The sequence below is a fragment of the Lethenteron reissneri genome, chromosome 56 (assembly GCF_015708825.2).
Source record: "Lethenteron reissneri isolate LAM-NWPU_2019-01 chromosome 56, ASM1570882v1, whole genome shotgun sequence".
Taxonomy (NCBI): domain Eukaryota; kingdom Metazoa; phylum Chordata; class Hyperoartia; order Petromyzontiformes; family Petromyzontidae; genus Lethenteron; species Lethenteron reissneri.
In genome coordinates this window covers 1,557,159-1,572,897 of record NC_083834.1, presented here as the reverse complement: position 1 = coordinate 1,572,897, position 15,739 = coordinate 1,557,159, and the positions used below count along the sequence as shown (strand labels likewise).

Genomic DNA, 15,739 nt, shown 5'->3' with positions numbered 1-15,739 from the left:
CGCAGCCATTTGACTAACCGTAACCACGTCGCAGCGACAATCACAACGTTCTAAACCACCACCACGACGTGGGGCATGCGGTGGGAGCTCTGGCGAGCGTTTCTTTACGAACGCCGTCGCGAGAGTGCCACGCGGCTGGATTAATAGCAGCGGATTAAAGACTTGATCTTAACTTGCTGCTATCCAACTCCGTTCGGAAGCAAGAGTGGATCTCCGTATCATTCCTCTTTCACAATGAGTGAAGACATCAGCGGCGGCGTGTTCACACTGATTCGCGTGCACGAGCGATTGACTCGTCGCCACCACCACCGCCACCACCACGTACACAATGGCAACAAGCACACACACACACACGGTCATCAAACTTATCTTTATTTTATTTGAATCAATCCAGTGATTGCCAGAGATGCCCAGAATCATAATTATTCTTAAAACTCGGTTTAAAAAGAAATACAAATACATCATGTGCTCGCGATGCGGGCCTTTGTCCCTTTGTATGGCTATCGGTCATCGTCACCGTGATCGTCATTATTGCAGGACGGGTGCGAATGAGTGACTGACCTGCCAGGAGACAGGGTCGTGACCCCAGTACACCGTCACGTACGTCTCACACGGGTCAATGGGTCAAGCGTCATTTGGTTTTCTGTCCGTGGGCGAGCTAAGCGAGTGAAGTTAGCCAGTAGACGAGAGGGTGAGAGTTGGTGAGTGCCGGTCACCGCTGGCCCGACAGACAGCCGTACATACAAGACGGGCGGATGGAGAGACTGGCAGATGGATCAACCAAGTGGCTGTGAGGCACAGACGGACGAGCGGATGGATGGACAGCGCTGACTTGAGGACAGACCGTCAGGTAAATGGATGGACAGACTGACAGAGAGATGGACTGTCGGGAGAGAAGCACAAAGTCCAGACCAACGGATGAACAGACCGCATTCGGCAAAAACGCACAGACGGACGGACGCACGCACGCACGGAGTCGGGCGTGCCGTGCACGCCGTGCGAGTCCCTGGAGCTCACTCGCCCGCCCGCTCATAGAAGAGCAGGTAGGCCTGGCACGCGAGCACCTGCTCCAGGGAGGCGGCGCGCACGTGGGAGTCGCTCACGTAGAACCATGCCCCCCCCTCCTGCTGCTGCTGCTGCTGGCCTGGAACGGCACAACACCACGGGACGTCACACCGCAGGTCACACGTCACACCACGTGTCATGTCACACCACATGTCATGTCACACCACAGGTCATGTCACACCACATGTCATGTCACACCACGTGTCACGTCACACCACGTGTCACGTCACACCACAGGTCACACGTCACACCACACGTCAAGGCACACCTGTGGCGACGTGTGGCTTGACGTACGGTGTAGCGTGACACGAGGTGTGACGTGCGGTGGTGTGACGTTGCGGTGGTGTGATGCGTGGTGTGACGCGTGGTGTGGTGTGTGGTGTTACGTGTGGCACAAATTGCAATGTGTTGTGTGGTGTGTGACGTGTGTGGTGTGACACACGCGGGGCGTGACGTGATGCGTGCGGGGTGATGTGCGGTGTGAAGCGTGTGGCATGAAAGCGTGTGGTGTGTGATGGCGTGTGGTGTGATGGCGTGACGTGACAGCGTGATGTGACAGCGTGACGTGACAGCGTGATGTGACAGCGTGACGTGACGGCATGACGTGACGGCACGTGACGTGACAGCGTGTGGCGTCACGTCTGACCACGCTTTCCGCGTCATCTCTCGAGCCGTCGTGCGCTCACCGGGGCCGCTGCTCTCCCCAGGCCCCGCCGCGGGCCGCTCCGGCCGTGTCTTGACGTAGGCCGTGTAGTGGCCCCCGCGCATCGTGCCGCTGTGCTCCACCACCCCGTAGAGCGAGTACTTCTCGCCCCGCCCCGCCGGGCCTGCTCGCCCACCACACGCAGCCTCCACACGCAACACAGACACCCGTCCGGCCTTCGTAGAAACGGACTGTCGGGGCAAGTGCTGTCAGCGAGCAGCACTTGTGTAGGCCGGCACGGCACACGCCGGGGTGGGTGGCCAGCACCACGCCCGGCCGCCTTTGTCTCCCCAGTGGTGATGTTTACACACCGCACCAGGTACTCATTTGAGGCCGAGTTGACCTAGGGGAGGCCCAGGACCGCTTCAGATAATCGTCACTGGTGTTGGCCGTGAGCGTGAATCGAACCCGGGTGAACAACCTGGTTTAACCAGACCGGATTGTGCGAGGGGCCTCACAAACCCGTGAAATATCTGGACACGTGGGTGAGCTCCTCTGGCAAGAGTGGGACATGTGTGTGTGGGAGAGCGGTGGCGCAGTGGTTAGCACACTGCACTCCTAATCCAGCAACTCGCTCCTAACCAACAGCAGTGACGACTATCTGAATCTGTCCTGGGCCTCCCCTAGGTCGATTCAGCTTGAAATGAGTACCTGGTGCAGTGTGTAAACATCGCCACTGGGGAGACAAAGGTGGCCGGGCGTGGTGCTGGCCACCCACTCCTCGTGTGCCGTGCCGGCCTTCATAGGTACTCGCTAACAGCACTTGACCCGACAGTCTGTTCAGGCTATACGGGGGATATTTGTCTTTGCGTGGCCTTAAAGTACACACAGTCTGGCACAAGCACCGTGGTGATGTCACCGCCACTTAGTGGTGAAGGGCGGTTGTTGTTGTGTGTGTTGTGTGTGTGAGCGCGCGTCGACTTGGCTTCAAATGAGTACCTGGTGCGGTGTGTAAACATCGCCACTATGGGAAGACAAAGGCGGCCGGGCGTGGTGCTGGCCACCCACCCCCTCGTGTGCCACAGTGCCGGCCTTCACAGGTGCTGCTACTCGCTAACAGCACTTGCCCCGACAATCTGTTCAGGCTACATGGGGGATCTTTGTCTTTGTTTGCGAGCGTGCGCTCACCTGGCAGGGTTTGATGCAGAAAGGCGCCATGTCCAGCGTGTCGTCGAACTCCACGCGTCTGTTCACCTTCTGTAGCCCGAATCCAGCCTGGCACAACCACAGCCGACATCACAACCACCAACAGCACGCGGCGGTGAAATCACCACGGCAACTGTGTCAGGCTAGGTGCACCCTGAGGTCGCTTAGAGTGTGGAAGGCTCGCTGACAAGAGGTCACGGTGGGGACAGAGCCAGGTACCATGGGCTGACCGAGATGACTGGCCGATGCACCACCGGTGCTCACCAATGTTGCCAACTTTCTGCGTTTTGGTCACCCAGCGCTTCGCTCGTTGTCGTGAGCATCCCTCCTCTGCCCTCCGACGTTGCCGAAGGGCGACTGCCTCCCACCAGCCCGTTTAGCCCCCTCTATTGGGCCAAACAGAAGCTGCTAGGGCACGCGGTGGCCGGGCACACGGTGGCCGGGCATGCGGGCCACGTGACCCAGCCAACGCAGCCTCGCCTGTCGGAGGAGCTCACTGATTGGACTGTGCTCAGATCTTTCGAGGATCTGTGAGAATCCTCACGATGATGCAGTCGAGTTAACCCAGGATGGATCGTAGGCAGGCCCGGACTGAATGTTTCAAACCGGTGCAGATGTTCCTTCAAAGAGCTCCACGTTTCGCAAGCGTACAGAAGGGAGCGTATGACTGTGGCCGAGACGACCCAGAGCTTTTTATGGAGCGACAGGCCAGGCAGCTTCCACACTATGAAAAGATGTCACTCTAATTATTCAAAGTGCCAAACCGGATCCGGTCATGAGCACACTGCTCAGATATGGCAGCTTCTCCACTCTCTCCACAACGGCCCCGTCACTCATGTGGAATGCCATTTATATGCATACATTAACCCCCACCCCCCTTATGATTGGCTCACAAGTGCAACATCACATTCATCCCTCTATTTAAGATCGAAACAGAAGGATTTGTCCACAACTCTGGCTGTCGCCTGATGATGCTGGTGGTTGTTGTTGTAAATACCGGTAAAATGTCACGGTAATCAAATTGTAAATGTAGCAGTGGGTTTACTCTCCAACACACACCGGTGTGCTGTACCAGTAACGAAGTGTCATGATTTTGTTAACGTGACAACCCTTACTCGTCGCCTCTGCCAGGTGGTGGACTAGTTATCATGGAGGGGGTGGAGTGTTTGATGCGGCAATAGTAAAGTTCTCTTAGTAGCACACTCCAGGATCAGCAGGAGCATCTCCAACTCCTCAGAGTGAGCAGCAATTACCAGATCATCAGCTTACATAACATGGTTTACCAATAGGGAGCCATCCCTTGACTGCATTCCGGCATCGATCTACCTCCCATTGTATATGCATCAGACGGAAATTCCTCTGGTAAAGCCATGGAGAGCTTCTAGAACTACATCGTCACAGAAGATGTAAAATAGTGTACGGGCCAGAATGCATCACACCCCGAGGTGAACAGGGAATGGTTCTAACTCCCGGTCACGCGGCTTTACCCAGGCCTGCCCACCATCATGACTGTGAGCAGAGTCATGGACCCGCAAAGCACAAAGAACCTGGGCAGAGCCTTGGCCTATTGATGGTGTCATGGGCCTTGACTAGGCTACTAAAGCAGAGACGTAGGTCCTGTTGGGTCTGTCCCGTGACCTCTTCTCAGGCAGAGAATATGTCTGTGCTGGACGGTCACTACTAACATCACAACCACCACGATCACCACCACAACTACAGCCATTGTTAGTTCCACAACCACCATCACCATCACCTCTAAAGCCATCACCAACACCACCACCATCACCACCACCACAACAACATCCATTGTTACTTCCACCATCACCATCACCACCAAAGCCATCATCAACACCACCACTACCGCCTGCCGCCATCACACCAACAACCATAATCGCCACGGCAACCCCCCGCCCCACCTCACCCTCACCTGCTGGAAGCGCTTGAGGTGCAGGGTTAGTACAGGAGGCAGTGACGAGACCAGGATCCGCTTGGTACCCTCGGTGTACACCCTCCCCTTCTTGCCTGCTGCTCACCACACACACACACTCACCACGCTCACCACCACACACACACACACACTCACCACGCTCACCACGCTCACCACCACACACACTCACCACGCCGCTCACCACACACACTCACCACCACACACACTCACCACCACACACACTCACCACGCTCACCACACACACTCACCACCACACACACTCACCACGCTCACCACACACACTCACCACACTCACCACGCTCACCAACACACACACACACACTCACCACGCTCACCACCACACACACACTCACCACGCTCACCACCACACACACACACACACTCACCACGCTCACCACCACACACACACACACCACCACACACTCACCACCACACACTCACACACTCACCACGCTCACCACCACACACACTCACCACCACACACCACCACACACACTCACCACCACACACACTCACCACCACACACACTCACCACGCTCACCACCACACACACTCACCACCACACACACACTCACTATACTCACCACCACACACACACTCACCATGCTCACCACCACACACACTCACCACCACACACACACTCACCACGCCATACACACTCACCACGCTCACCACACACACACACTCACCACGCTCACCACCACGCTCACTACCACACACACACTCACCACACTCACCACGCTCACCACCACACACACACACACACTCACCACGCTCACCACCACACACACACACTCACCACGCTCACCACCACACACACACACACTCACCACGCTCACCAGGCTCACCACCACACACACTCACCACGCTCACCACACACACTCACCACCACACACACTCACCACCACACACACTCACCACGCTCACCACACACACTCACCACCACACACACTCACCACGCTCACCACACACACTCACCACACTCACCACGCCCACCACCACACACACACACACTCACCACGCTCACCACCACACACACACTCACCACGCTCACCACCACACACACACACACACTCACCACGCTCACCACCACACACACACACACCACCACACACTCACCACCACACACACACACACTCACCACGCTCACCACCACACACACTCACCACCACACACCACCACACACACTCACCACCACACACACTCACCACCACACACACTCACCACGCTCACCACCACACACTCACCACCACACACACACTCACTATACTCACCACCACACACACACTCACCATGCTCACCACCACACACACTCACCACCACACACACACTCACCACGCCATACACACTCACCACGCTCACCACACACACACACTCACCACGCTCACCACCACGCACACTACCACACACACACTCACCACACTCACCACGCTCACCACCACACACACACACACTCACCACGCTCACCACCACACACACACACTCACCACGCTCACCACCACACACACACACACTCACCACGCTCACCACCACACACACACACACACCACCACACACTCACCACCACACACTCACACACTCACCACGCTCACCACCACACACACTCACCACCACACACTCACCACCACACACACACTCACCACGCTCACCACCACACACACTCACCACCACACACACACTCACCACGCTCACCACCACACACACTCACCACGCTCACCACACACACACTCACCACCACACACACACTCACCACGCTCACCACCACACACACTCACCACCACATACACACTCACCACGCTCACCACACACACACACTCACCACACTCACCACCACACACACTCACCACACACACACACTCACCACGCTCACCACACACACACACTCACCACGCTCACCACCACGCTCACTACCACACACACACTCACCACGCTCACCACTCGTTGTACACCCTGTACTAACAGTGTAGTGACATAGAATCTGTCACGTAGCAGCAGAGCGCCGGCTGCTGGCAGGGGAGGGGATCTGCAGCTTACAGCAGCCCTGATCGTCAGCAGGCCACGTGGTAGACCAGAGGGGGATCTAGGGCAAAGGTCACGGAAGGGGCACACGAGGAACCCGCTGGTAGGTTCCAGAAAGGGGGCGTGGCCATGGGTGGAGCCAGGCCACGCCGGCGGTATAAGAGGGGCCCCGGGAGGGGAGCTCGGGGTAGGGGAGCCCCGTGAGGGGAGCTCGGGGCTGTCGCGTGGAGTGGCGTCCCGTCGCGCTGCTGCCGGAGTCCTCACCGCCGTCTCCGTCTTCACCGTCTCGGCGTCGCCAGTCAGGCAGCCTAGCGGCTGTCCTGACTGGGAACCGTAGTCCGCTAAAGACGAGTTACTGGAAGTGTTAACTTGTTAGGCCGTGCTAAGTAAACAGAGCACCTCCAACTCTCAGTGTCTCCGAGTCAATGGCTACAAGAGCATTGAGTGTTAGTGAGTGTGAGCAGTCAGTGCGAGTAGTGATGGTGAGCCGTGACGGTGAGTCGAGGTGTGTGTGTGTGTGTAAGCGTAGTGAGTGTAGTGAGTGTGAGTAGTGTGTGTTAGGGGTGATGGGTGTTGTGTAAGCGTAGTGAGTGTGAGTAGTGTGTGTTAGTGGTGATGGGTGTGTGTGTTAGCGTAGTGAGTGTGAGTAGTGTGTGTTAGGGGTGATGGGTGTTGTGTAAGCGTAGTGAGTGTGAGTAGTGTGTGTTAGTAGTGATGGGTGTGTGTGTGTGTAAGCGTAGTGAGTGTGAGTAGTGTGTGTTAGGGGTGATGGGTGTTGTGTAAGCGTAGTGAGTGTGAGTAGTGTGTGTTAGTAGTGATGGGTGTGTGTGTGTGTTAGCGTAGTGAGTTTGAGTAGCGAGTGTTAGGGGTGATGGGTGTTGTGTGTGTTAGCGTAGTGAGTGTGTTAGTAGTGGTGATGTGTGTGTGTAAGCGTAGCGAGTGTAGTGAGCGAGGAGGAGTGATCACCTTTCCGTGAGCAGTGCTCACACAGGAGCATATTGCTCCCAGTCAGCTGCTCCGGGGCTGTGAACCGCAGGAGGCAGCCGAGGAGGGAGGCGCGGTCTGGCGGAACGGCGGGGGGCTCCGCCAGGGTCTCCACCGGGTCGCCCACCGCCACCGCCACGAGGCGCGCTGCGTACGGGACAAGAGGCAGACACGGGGACGCTTCCTGGGATGGCCAGGGACGCTGCGACGACTCCGGGGTGCGCTCGGCTAGAGAGTGGGGCTCGAGTAACAGAGACACACAGCAACTGTGGTGCTGGAGTAATACAGTCGGTAATGGGATTGTGCTCAAGTAACAGCGCGCTAACCGCTAAGCCACCGCGCCCCGTACTGCACACATCACACACCACACTCACACCTACACACAACACACCACACCCACCACACCCGCACCATACCCCCCCTCTCCGTGCGTGGCTGCGTTTGAACCGTGGGGCTGCGTTGCCAAGCGTTTGCTATTCCTCACTTTCCTCGTCGCTGCCAAACGAGAGTGCCTCGTCCTTGCGTCTCCGCATCCTCGTGTCCCTCGACGAGCTCTTCATCGGCTCCTCCTCCTCATCCTCATCCTCCTCGTCCTCCTCATCCTCATCCTCTTCCTCCTCCTCCTCCTCCACCTTGGTTACCTCGTCCACGCTGATCTTTACATCCTCTGGCGACACTGCCGGTCCACAACCACTCCCACCGCCGTCATCTCCCGCGTCCTGTAGCCTCTCCGTCACCTCTCTCTCCCCCTTTTCTCCGCACCCATCGTCCTCTTCCCGCGTCTCGCCCCCCTCCCCCCCGTCCCCGTCGTGGAGCTGCAGGTTGCCGAGTTGCGCCATGACTGCGCGCATGGAAGATCGGGTCACAACCCCAGGCGGCTCATGCCCGGGGCGCTCGGGACGCTGGGAGTCGACCGTGCGGCGAGTCCGTTGCGAGTCTGCGAGGTTCGGCGCTTCTACAACAGCAGCATCTTCATCAGCAGCAGCAGCATCTTCATCAGCAGCAGGACCATCTTCATCAGCAGCATCTTCATCAGCAGCATCAGCAACATCTTCGTCAGCAGCAACATCATCAGCATCGCCATCATCATCATCATCTTGATCGTCAGCAGTGGCAGCAGCATCAGCAGCACTCTCGTTGTCAACATGAATATCATTTTCGTCCTCTTGCTTGATGTTGTTGGTGACGGTTGTGTCGGTGGTCGAGGAGTCAGGATCCCCACTCGGAGTCTCGGCTCCCATGGGGAACAGCTTCCGCTGGTGCTTCTGCTGGCGCCGCATCGACTGAGAGCGACAAACGCACGCACACACACATGCGCACGCACGCACACACGCACACACACACACACAACGCTGAGTGAGGACACAGCACAAGGATGTGTTGTGACGTCCGTGCCACTCGCGCCGCCTCATCGTGTCCGTGTCGGGCCCACAATGCACTCTGCCACCCACAATGCTGCGCTACCCCCTCGACGCCCGTGGCGTGCTTGTCCTCTCACGACGAGCACCTGTAACCACCCTCACTGTCTCTCAACCACTGCGCCTCCCCCCCCCCCCCCCGCCCCCCCCCATGTCACCTTGGCTTGCTGCCGTGCCTGTTTCTTCGCCTTCTTCTCTTGGAACTTGCTCTGGGGGGCCGGGGGAAGAGTGGGGGAGGATCCCCTCCTCCGTGACCCCGTGACCTCGTCCTCCCCCCTTTCACGACCCCCCCTCTCCTCCACCTCCTCCTCCACAGCCCGGGCCTTCTTGCTGGTCGGCCGGCTCGCCTGCGCGGATGCACGCGCGGTCAAAGTGAGCGGATTGAAAGCGAGTGTGCCTGGTGTGTGCGTGCTTGCGCTATGCCAGTGCGCGTGGGGAGCGGTGGCACGGTGGTTAGTTACTGCACTGCGCAGCGAACCCGGCGATCAGAGTTCGATTCGCATGCACAGCCAACATCACTGGAAATGATCTGAACCGATCCTGGGGACTTCCCCCTCGGCTGACTGGGCCTAGAATGAGCACGTGGTGTGGTGTGTAAAAATCATCACTGGGCAAACAAAGGTCTAACCATGTCGGACTTCATAGGCACTCGCCAACAGCACTTTCCCTAAGAGCCTGCATAGACTACTTGGGGAATCTTTGTCTTTGTCTGTTTGTGAGCGAGTGTGTGCAGGGTGGGCAGAAAAACCCACCACCAGCACCACCACAACAACGACAACAACGACCACAACAACGACCACGACGTGTACCGCACAGAGTGTCTAAAATTGAGGTGTGGAGGTGGTGAGGGGGTGTAGAAGAGGTGGTGAGGGGGAGCTAAGGTGAGGGTGTGGTGAGGAAGAGGTGATGAGGAGGCGAGGCACCACATTGTCGATGACGGGCAGGGAGAGGTCCAGGAAGGGCTCCGCGACCCGTACAATCTGCGGAGACACACGAACTCGTCACGCGTCGCGTCGATGCGATTGTGTCCGTGACGTGACGTCGTGTCACGCGCTGGGATGTGTTGTGGCGGCGATGTGACGATGTGCCGTGACGTGGCGATGTGACGGGGAGACCTCACCGTCCTGCACTTGTTGCACGTGATGATGTTGATGAGCTCCCCACCAAACACGCGGTCGACGGCGTTCAACCGCAGGGCGTGCAGCCCGTAACCTGCACCACCACCGCACACACGACACACACACACACACACGAGACACACACACACACGAGAGACACACACACACACGAGAGACACACAAGCAGGTTACCTTTCCCGGCACACTGAGTTGTTACAGTCTTGAAGAGGAGGACCACCAGGGCATCCTTCCAATCCTGCGGAACCCGTCCAGTGGTCCAGACTGTTGTTATGATGTCATGTAGGGCAGTTTGTGCACAAACGCCACCCTCCTTCAGCATCTCGCTTGGGAGATCATCTCTGCCCGGTGCCTTTCCTGGTCTCAGATTCTGGATCGCCTTCAGTACTTCCTCAACAGATGGCACCTCAGCCAGCCACTCACAGGGGGTGATTTCTTCTTCCAATATTTGAGGCACCGCAGCCTCGGCAGGGTCATCCCCAATTTGTCTCACGTTTTTGACTATATATCTTGTATTCTCCGCAGGGAATGGATTCTTTGCTCCGCTGCAAGCCTCCCACCACCACTCTCCCATTGACATATTTCATTGCTTCCTCTTAGTATCATTCACGCGACGGTCAATGGTACAGTGTATAGCGGATTGTATAATAATAAATAGTATAAAATTGTCATGTTTAATACAATGTATAAAGTAATATATAGTATCATAATTGTATAGTGAATATACAGCAGTGTGATATACAGTAGGGTGGGTAGAATAATACATAGTGTAATATTACAATGTATAAGTTATAGGGTGATTTATAGCAATACAGTATGTAATTTAATGTTGGGTTTGTCTATGGCAGTATATAGCACGGTGTAGACTCGTGTGATGTAAGAGAATAAAGTTCAGCTGGAAGCACATTATAATTTTGCGACATAGAATTATAATGTGATACTTACTCAGCTTATTGGAGAGTATATTTAGTATACTGATGATACTATGTAGTTTATACTTTAGTTGTTTACGTGGTGGTTGAGTTACTGCAGCTACATACTATTAACATTCCTTCACTTCATTAATGCTACTCCTACCCCCTCCCTTTGATTCTGCTAATCCTGCATAATGCACGGGCATAATGACTTTAAACCCCCTTCCCACCTCCTACGCACTTCACAAGTAGTACGAATCCCATATCTGCATTTCCCATAAATATGCTAAATTCCTATTGATATGCTAATTATTTTGTTAAGGCGCACCTTCCCCCTCCAACCTAGCTTAAATAGACGCTCCAACCCTGGGGCTTGTCATTCAGATGCTGTCTTCTCGACAGACCTGTTTCTACACCTGAGGACGGCTGCTTGCGTTGTGGCCGAAACGTCGTGAGAATTATTTTATTATGTTTTATTTTTATTATTTTATTACTTCCCTTCTACGTGACTTTACCAAAAGAACCAAGAAGATGAATCTCTGCAGTCACGAAAGCTTTAAATCGAGACGTACACACTACACACACAAAGATCCCCCGTGTAGCCTTAACATACTGTTGGGACAAGCGCTGTTGGCGAGCACCTATGAAGGTCGGCACGGCACACGAGGGGGTGGGTGGCCAGCACCAGGACCGGTTCAAATAATCGTCACCGGTGTTGGCCGTGAGCGGGAATCGAACCCGGGTCGCCGGGTTCGTAGCGCAGCGTAGCACTAACCGCTGCACCACCGCTCCCCACACACACACACCACACACAACCACAAAAGAATGGCTATTGAAAGCTCGGTCCACATTCGCCAACATCCCGGTGGAGGAGACAGATGTAAATTGCCCCGCAGAAAGGGCCATTTGTCCAAAACGTCGCCTATTGTTTCATTTCGAGGCCACGCGGTGGTGCTATTGGCGCGGGACGCGACGTGTTCCTCGCAGAGTGGCCGTGCGCCGCCCCCGGCATCGCGAGAGGGCGCTAGCGCGGCACTCGAGAAGCTTGCGCCCACACCGGGGCTGCGCGTGAGCGAGGGATGCCGATCCGTGGACCCTGCTGGGATCCTGGCTTGCATGCTCAGGGCTCATCAGCCACCCACCAACAGCGATTGCACTGGGTTCTAGAACCTCACACTGACATCTGCAGACTCACTGAGAGCTGTACTCGAGTAGACCCATAGACTCACACAGAGACCCGTAGACTCAGACCCATAGACTCACACAGAGACCCGTAGACTCACACAGAGACCCGTAGACTCACACAGAGACCCGTAGACTCAGACCCATAGACTCACACAGAGATCCGTAGACTCACACAGAGACCCGTAGACTCAGACCCATAGACTCACACAGCGACCCGTAGACTCACACAGAGACCCATAGACTCACACAGAGACCCATAGACTCACACAGAGACCCATAGACTCACACAGAGACCCATAGACTCACACAGAGACCCATAAACTCACACAGAGACCCGTAGACTCAGACCCATAGACTCACACAGAGACCGTAGACTCACACAGAGACCCGTAGACTCACATAGAGACCCGTAGACTCAGACCCATAGACTCACACAGAGATCCATAAACTCACACAGAGATCCGTAGACTCACACAGAGACCCGTAGACTCACACAGAGACCCGTAGACTCAGACCCATAGACTCACACAGAGACCCGTAGACTCACACAGAGACCCGTAGACTCACACAGAGACCCATAGACTAAAACCCATAGACTCACACAGAGACCTGTAGACTCACACAAAGACCCATAGACTCAGACCCATAGACTCACACAGACCCGTAGACTCACACAGAGACCCGTAAACTCACACAGAGACCCATAGACTCAGCCCCATAGACTCACACAGACCCATAGACTCACACAGAGACCCATAGACTCACACAGAGACCCGTAGACTCACACAGAGACCCGTAGACTCAGACCCATAGACTCACACAGACCCGTAGACTCACACAGAGACCCGTAAACTCACACAGAGACCCATAGACTCAGACCCATAGACTCACACAGACCCATAGACTCACACAGAGACCCGCACAGACCCGTAGACTCATATAGAGACCCGTTTTCACAAATAAGAGACCTGGAGACTCACAAAGAGGCATGTAGACTCACACAGAGACCCGTAGACCCGCATAGAGACCCGAAGACTCACATAGAGACCCCTAGACTCACCGAACAGACCTGTACTCACATAGACCCATAGACGTACAAAGAGGACCCATAGACTCACACAAAAATCTGTCGACTCGTGTGGACTGGGTTGTGATTGAAACGAGTTCTCAAGCGCAATAATAATAATGCAATTTATAACGCGCGCAAATTTGCGGACGTAACGGCCGCAACTCAGAGGCGCGGAGCCAAGCTCAGAGTCGCTTGAAAGCGCGTGGCTGTAGAGGTGAGTTTTCTCTTGAAGGAGACGATTGAGGTGCAGAGGGACAGCGTTCCAGACTGTTTGGGGCTGCCACCGAGAAGCGGCGGAAAGACGTGACCATCCTGGATCTTGGTCTCAAGAGGAGGCCGCGAGTGGCGCCGTGAGTGGCGCTGCGCAGGCACCTGCCGTGTGCCGTCTCGATGGTCTCACCACGGCCACCGTCGACTCTCCGTGACACACACTCCGACCGCGTCCACCTCGACGCGTCTCCGTTGATTCGGTTTGGCTGCATCTCCGAAGCGTCGACGACGGGGGCTTCACGGCCGTGCGGTGAGCTACTCGGGCTGTCGCCCGACGGGGCCGCTGGTTGGAATTCCCGGGCAAAACGTCAGCGTGCTCCAGTTGTAAATGTGGTGGTTTAACTCTCCAACACTCGACCGGTGCGTGCTGAACCAGGAACGAATTGGCACGTTTTGTTTTCGTCTGCGTCTGGTGGTGGCGGGTTTAACGACACATTTATATTTACGCGATCTAAGCCCAAAAACAACCTCTCGTGTGCAATGGGCATTGACCCTCCATGGCCAGGCGTATGCGCCCGAGCGTGCACATATGGAGCATCGCTCGCAGGCATCTCCCCCTGCAGGCCGCTCTCCACCGCACGGCGCGAGATGCGCCGCACCACGCTCGCTCTTCACGAGCACAGACCCCCCCCTCTCCCCATGGGCGTGGGGCCCATCCCAGCGCACGCACGCACACACACACATGCACACACACACGCACAAACACATGCACGCACCCTGGGTGTGGTGCTAGAAGAAAAGAAACGAGTGTCGTGTTGTCCGAAGAGACGTGCAGATTGGGAAACGATTGTGCTTGTGCGAGTGCGTGTGTTTGTGCGTGTGTGTTTGTGCGTGTGCATGTGTTTGTGCGTGTGCATGTGTTTGTGCGTGTGTGTGTTTGTGCGTGTGCATGTGTTTGTGCGTGTGTGTGTTTGTGCATGTGCATGTGTTTGTGCGTGTGTTTGTGCGTGCATGTGTTTGTGCGTGTGTGTGTTTGTGCGTGTGCATGTGTTTGTGCGTGTGTTTGTGCGTGCATGTGTTTGTGCGTGTGTGTGTTTGTGCATGTGCATGTGTTTGTGCGTGTGTTTGTGCGTGCATGTGTTTGTGCGTGTGTGTGTTTGTGCGTGTGCATGTGTTTGTGCGTGTGTTTGTGCGCGTGCATGTGTTTGTACGTGCAAGCGCAAGTGTGGGTGTGCGCGCGTGTGTGCGTGTGTGTGTGCGTGTGTGTGTGCGTGTGCGCGCGTGTGCGCGCACGTGTGCGTGTGTGTGCACACGTGTGCGTGCGTGCGCGTGCACGTGTGTGTGTGTGTGCGTGTGTGTGCGTGTGTGTGCGAGACCTTTGACGGATCTCCGCGTAGCCTCGTCTGCTGTTTTGGAGTTCGGCTTGTCCAGCGCCGCCAGGATCGCGGTCTTGATCCTCTGTGCAGAGACACAAAGACCCCGCAGGGAGCCTTCAACACCCTGCCGCTGGTGACAAGGCCACCACTTGTGGCAGATAGTTTCGCGGTTCGAGCTCTGTGGCCGCCCCGATTCAGGGTGCCACGGTGGTGAGATGTTAACTACCTCACTTGGTGTCCAGGAGGTTGTAGGTTCGATCCCGATCCCGACGCCTGTATATTTAGAGTCTGCGTGTCTATCTCCCCGCAGTCGCGTGGATTTTTCTGAGGACTCCACTTTGTCCCCTCCACATTTAGAATCAACGCGCGTTTAGAGTCTCTGGCTGCCATACATTTCCACACGAGTTCGACAGCTTTTTTCAGAAGTGACCTGGCCACAAATGATAGCTCAACGGAGTGGCTTGTCGCCTTGGTATTTTTAGCAGCCAAATACCCTAAACGCACGTTGATTCTAAATGTGGGGGGGAAAACCAGAGGACCCGGAGAAAAATCCACGCCACCACGTG

At 55.8% G+C, this 15,739-nt stretch overlaps 1 protein-coding gene across 1 annotated transcript in view; it reads right to left on the bottom strand.

Annotated features, from left to right (window-relative positions):
- Positions 1–355: 355 nt before the first annotated feature.
- LOC133357012 (ubiquitin carboxyl-terminal hydrolase 16-like) overlaps positions 356–15,739 on the bottom strand; it is a 42,096-nt gene continuing 26,712 nt past the window's right edge. Inside the window, exons 2-11 of the mRNA XM_061574753.1 lie at positions 15,174–15,255; positions 10,404–10,495; positions 10,207–10,263; positions 9,442–9,630; positions 8,350–9,148; positions 7,848–8,012; positions 4,842–4,939; positions 2,897–2,983; positions 1,752–1,914; positions 356–1,144 (exon numbers count right to left, since the gene is read on the bottom strand). Of these exons, the coding sequence (XP_061430737.1) occupies positions 1,014–1,144; positions 1,752–1,914; positions 2,897–2,983; positions 4,842–4,939; positions 7,848–8,012; positions 8,350–9,148; positions 9,442–9,630; positions 10,207–10,263; positions 10,404–10,495; positions 15,174–15,255 (1,863 nt within the window). The 3' untranslated portion in view covers positions 356–1,013. The remainder of the gene's footprint in view (positions 1,145–1,751; positions 1,915–2,896; positions 2,984–4,841; positions 4,940–7,847; positions 8,013–8,349; positions 9,149–9,441; positions 9,631–10,206; positions 10,264–10,403; positions 10,496–15,173; positions 15,256–15,739) is intronic.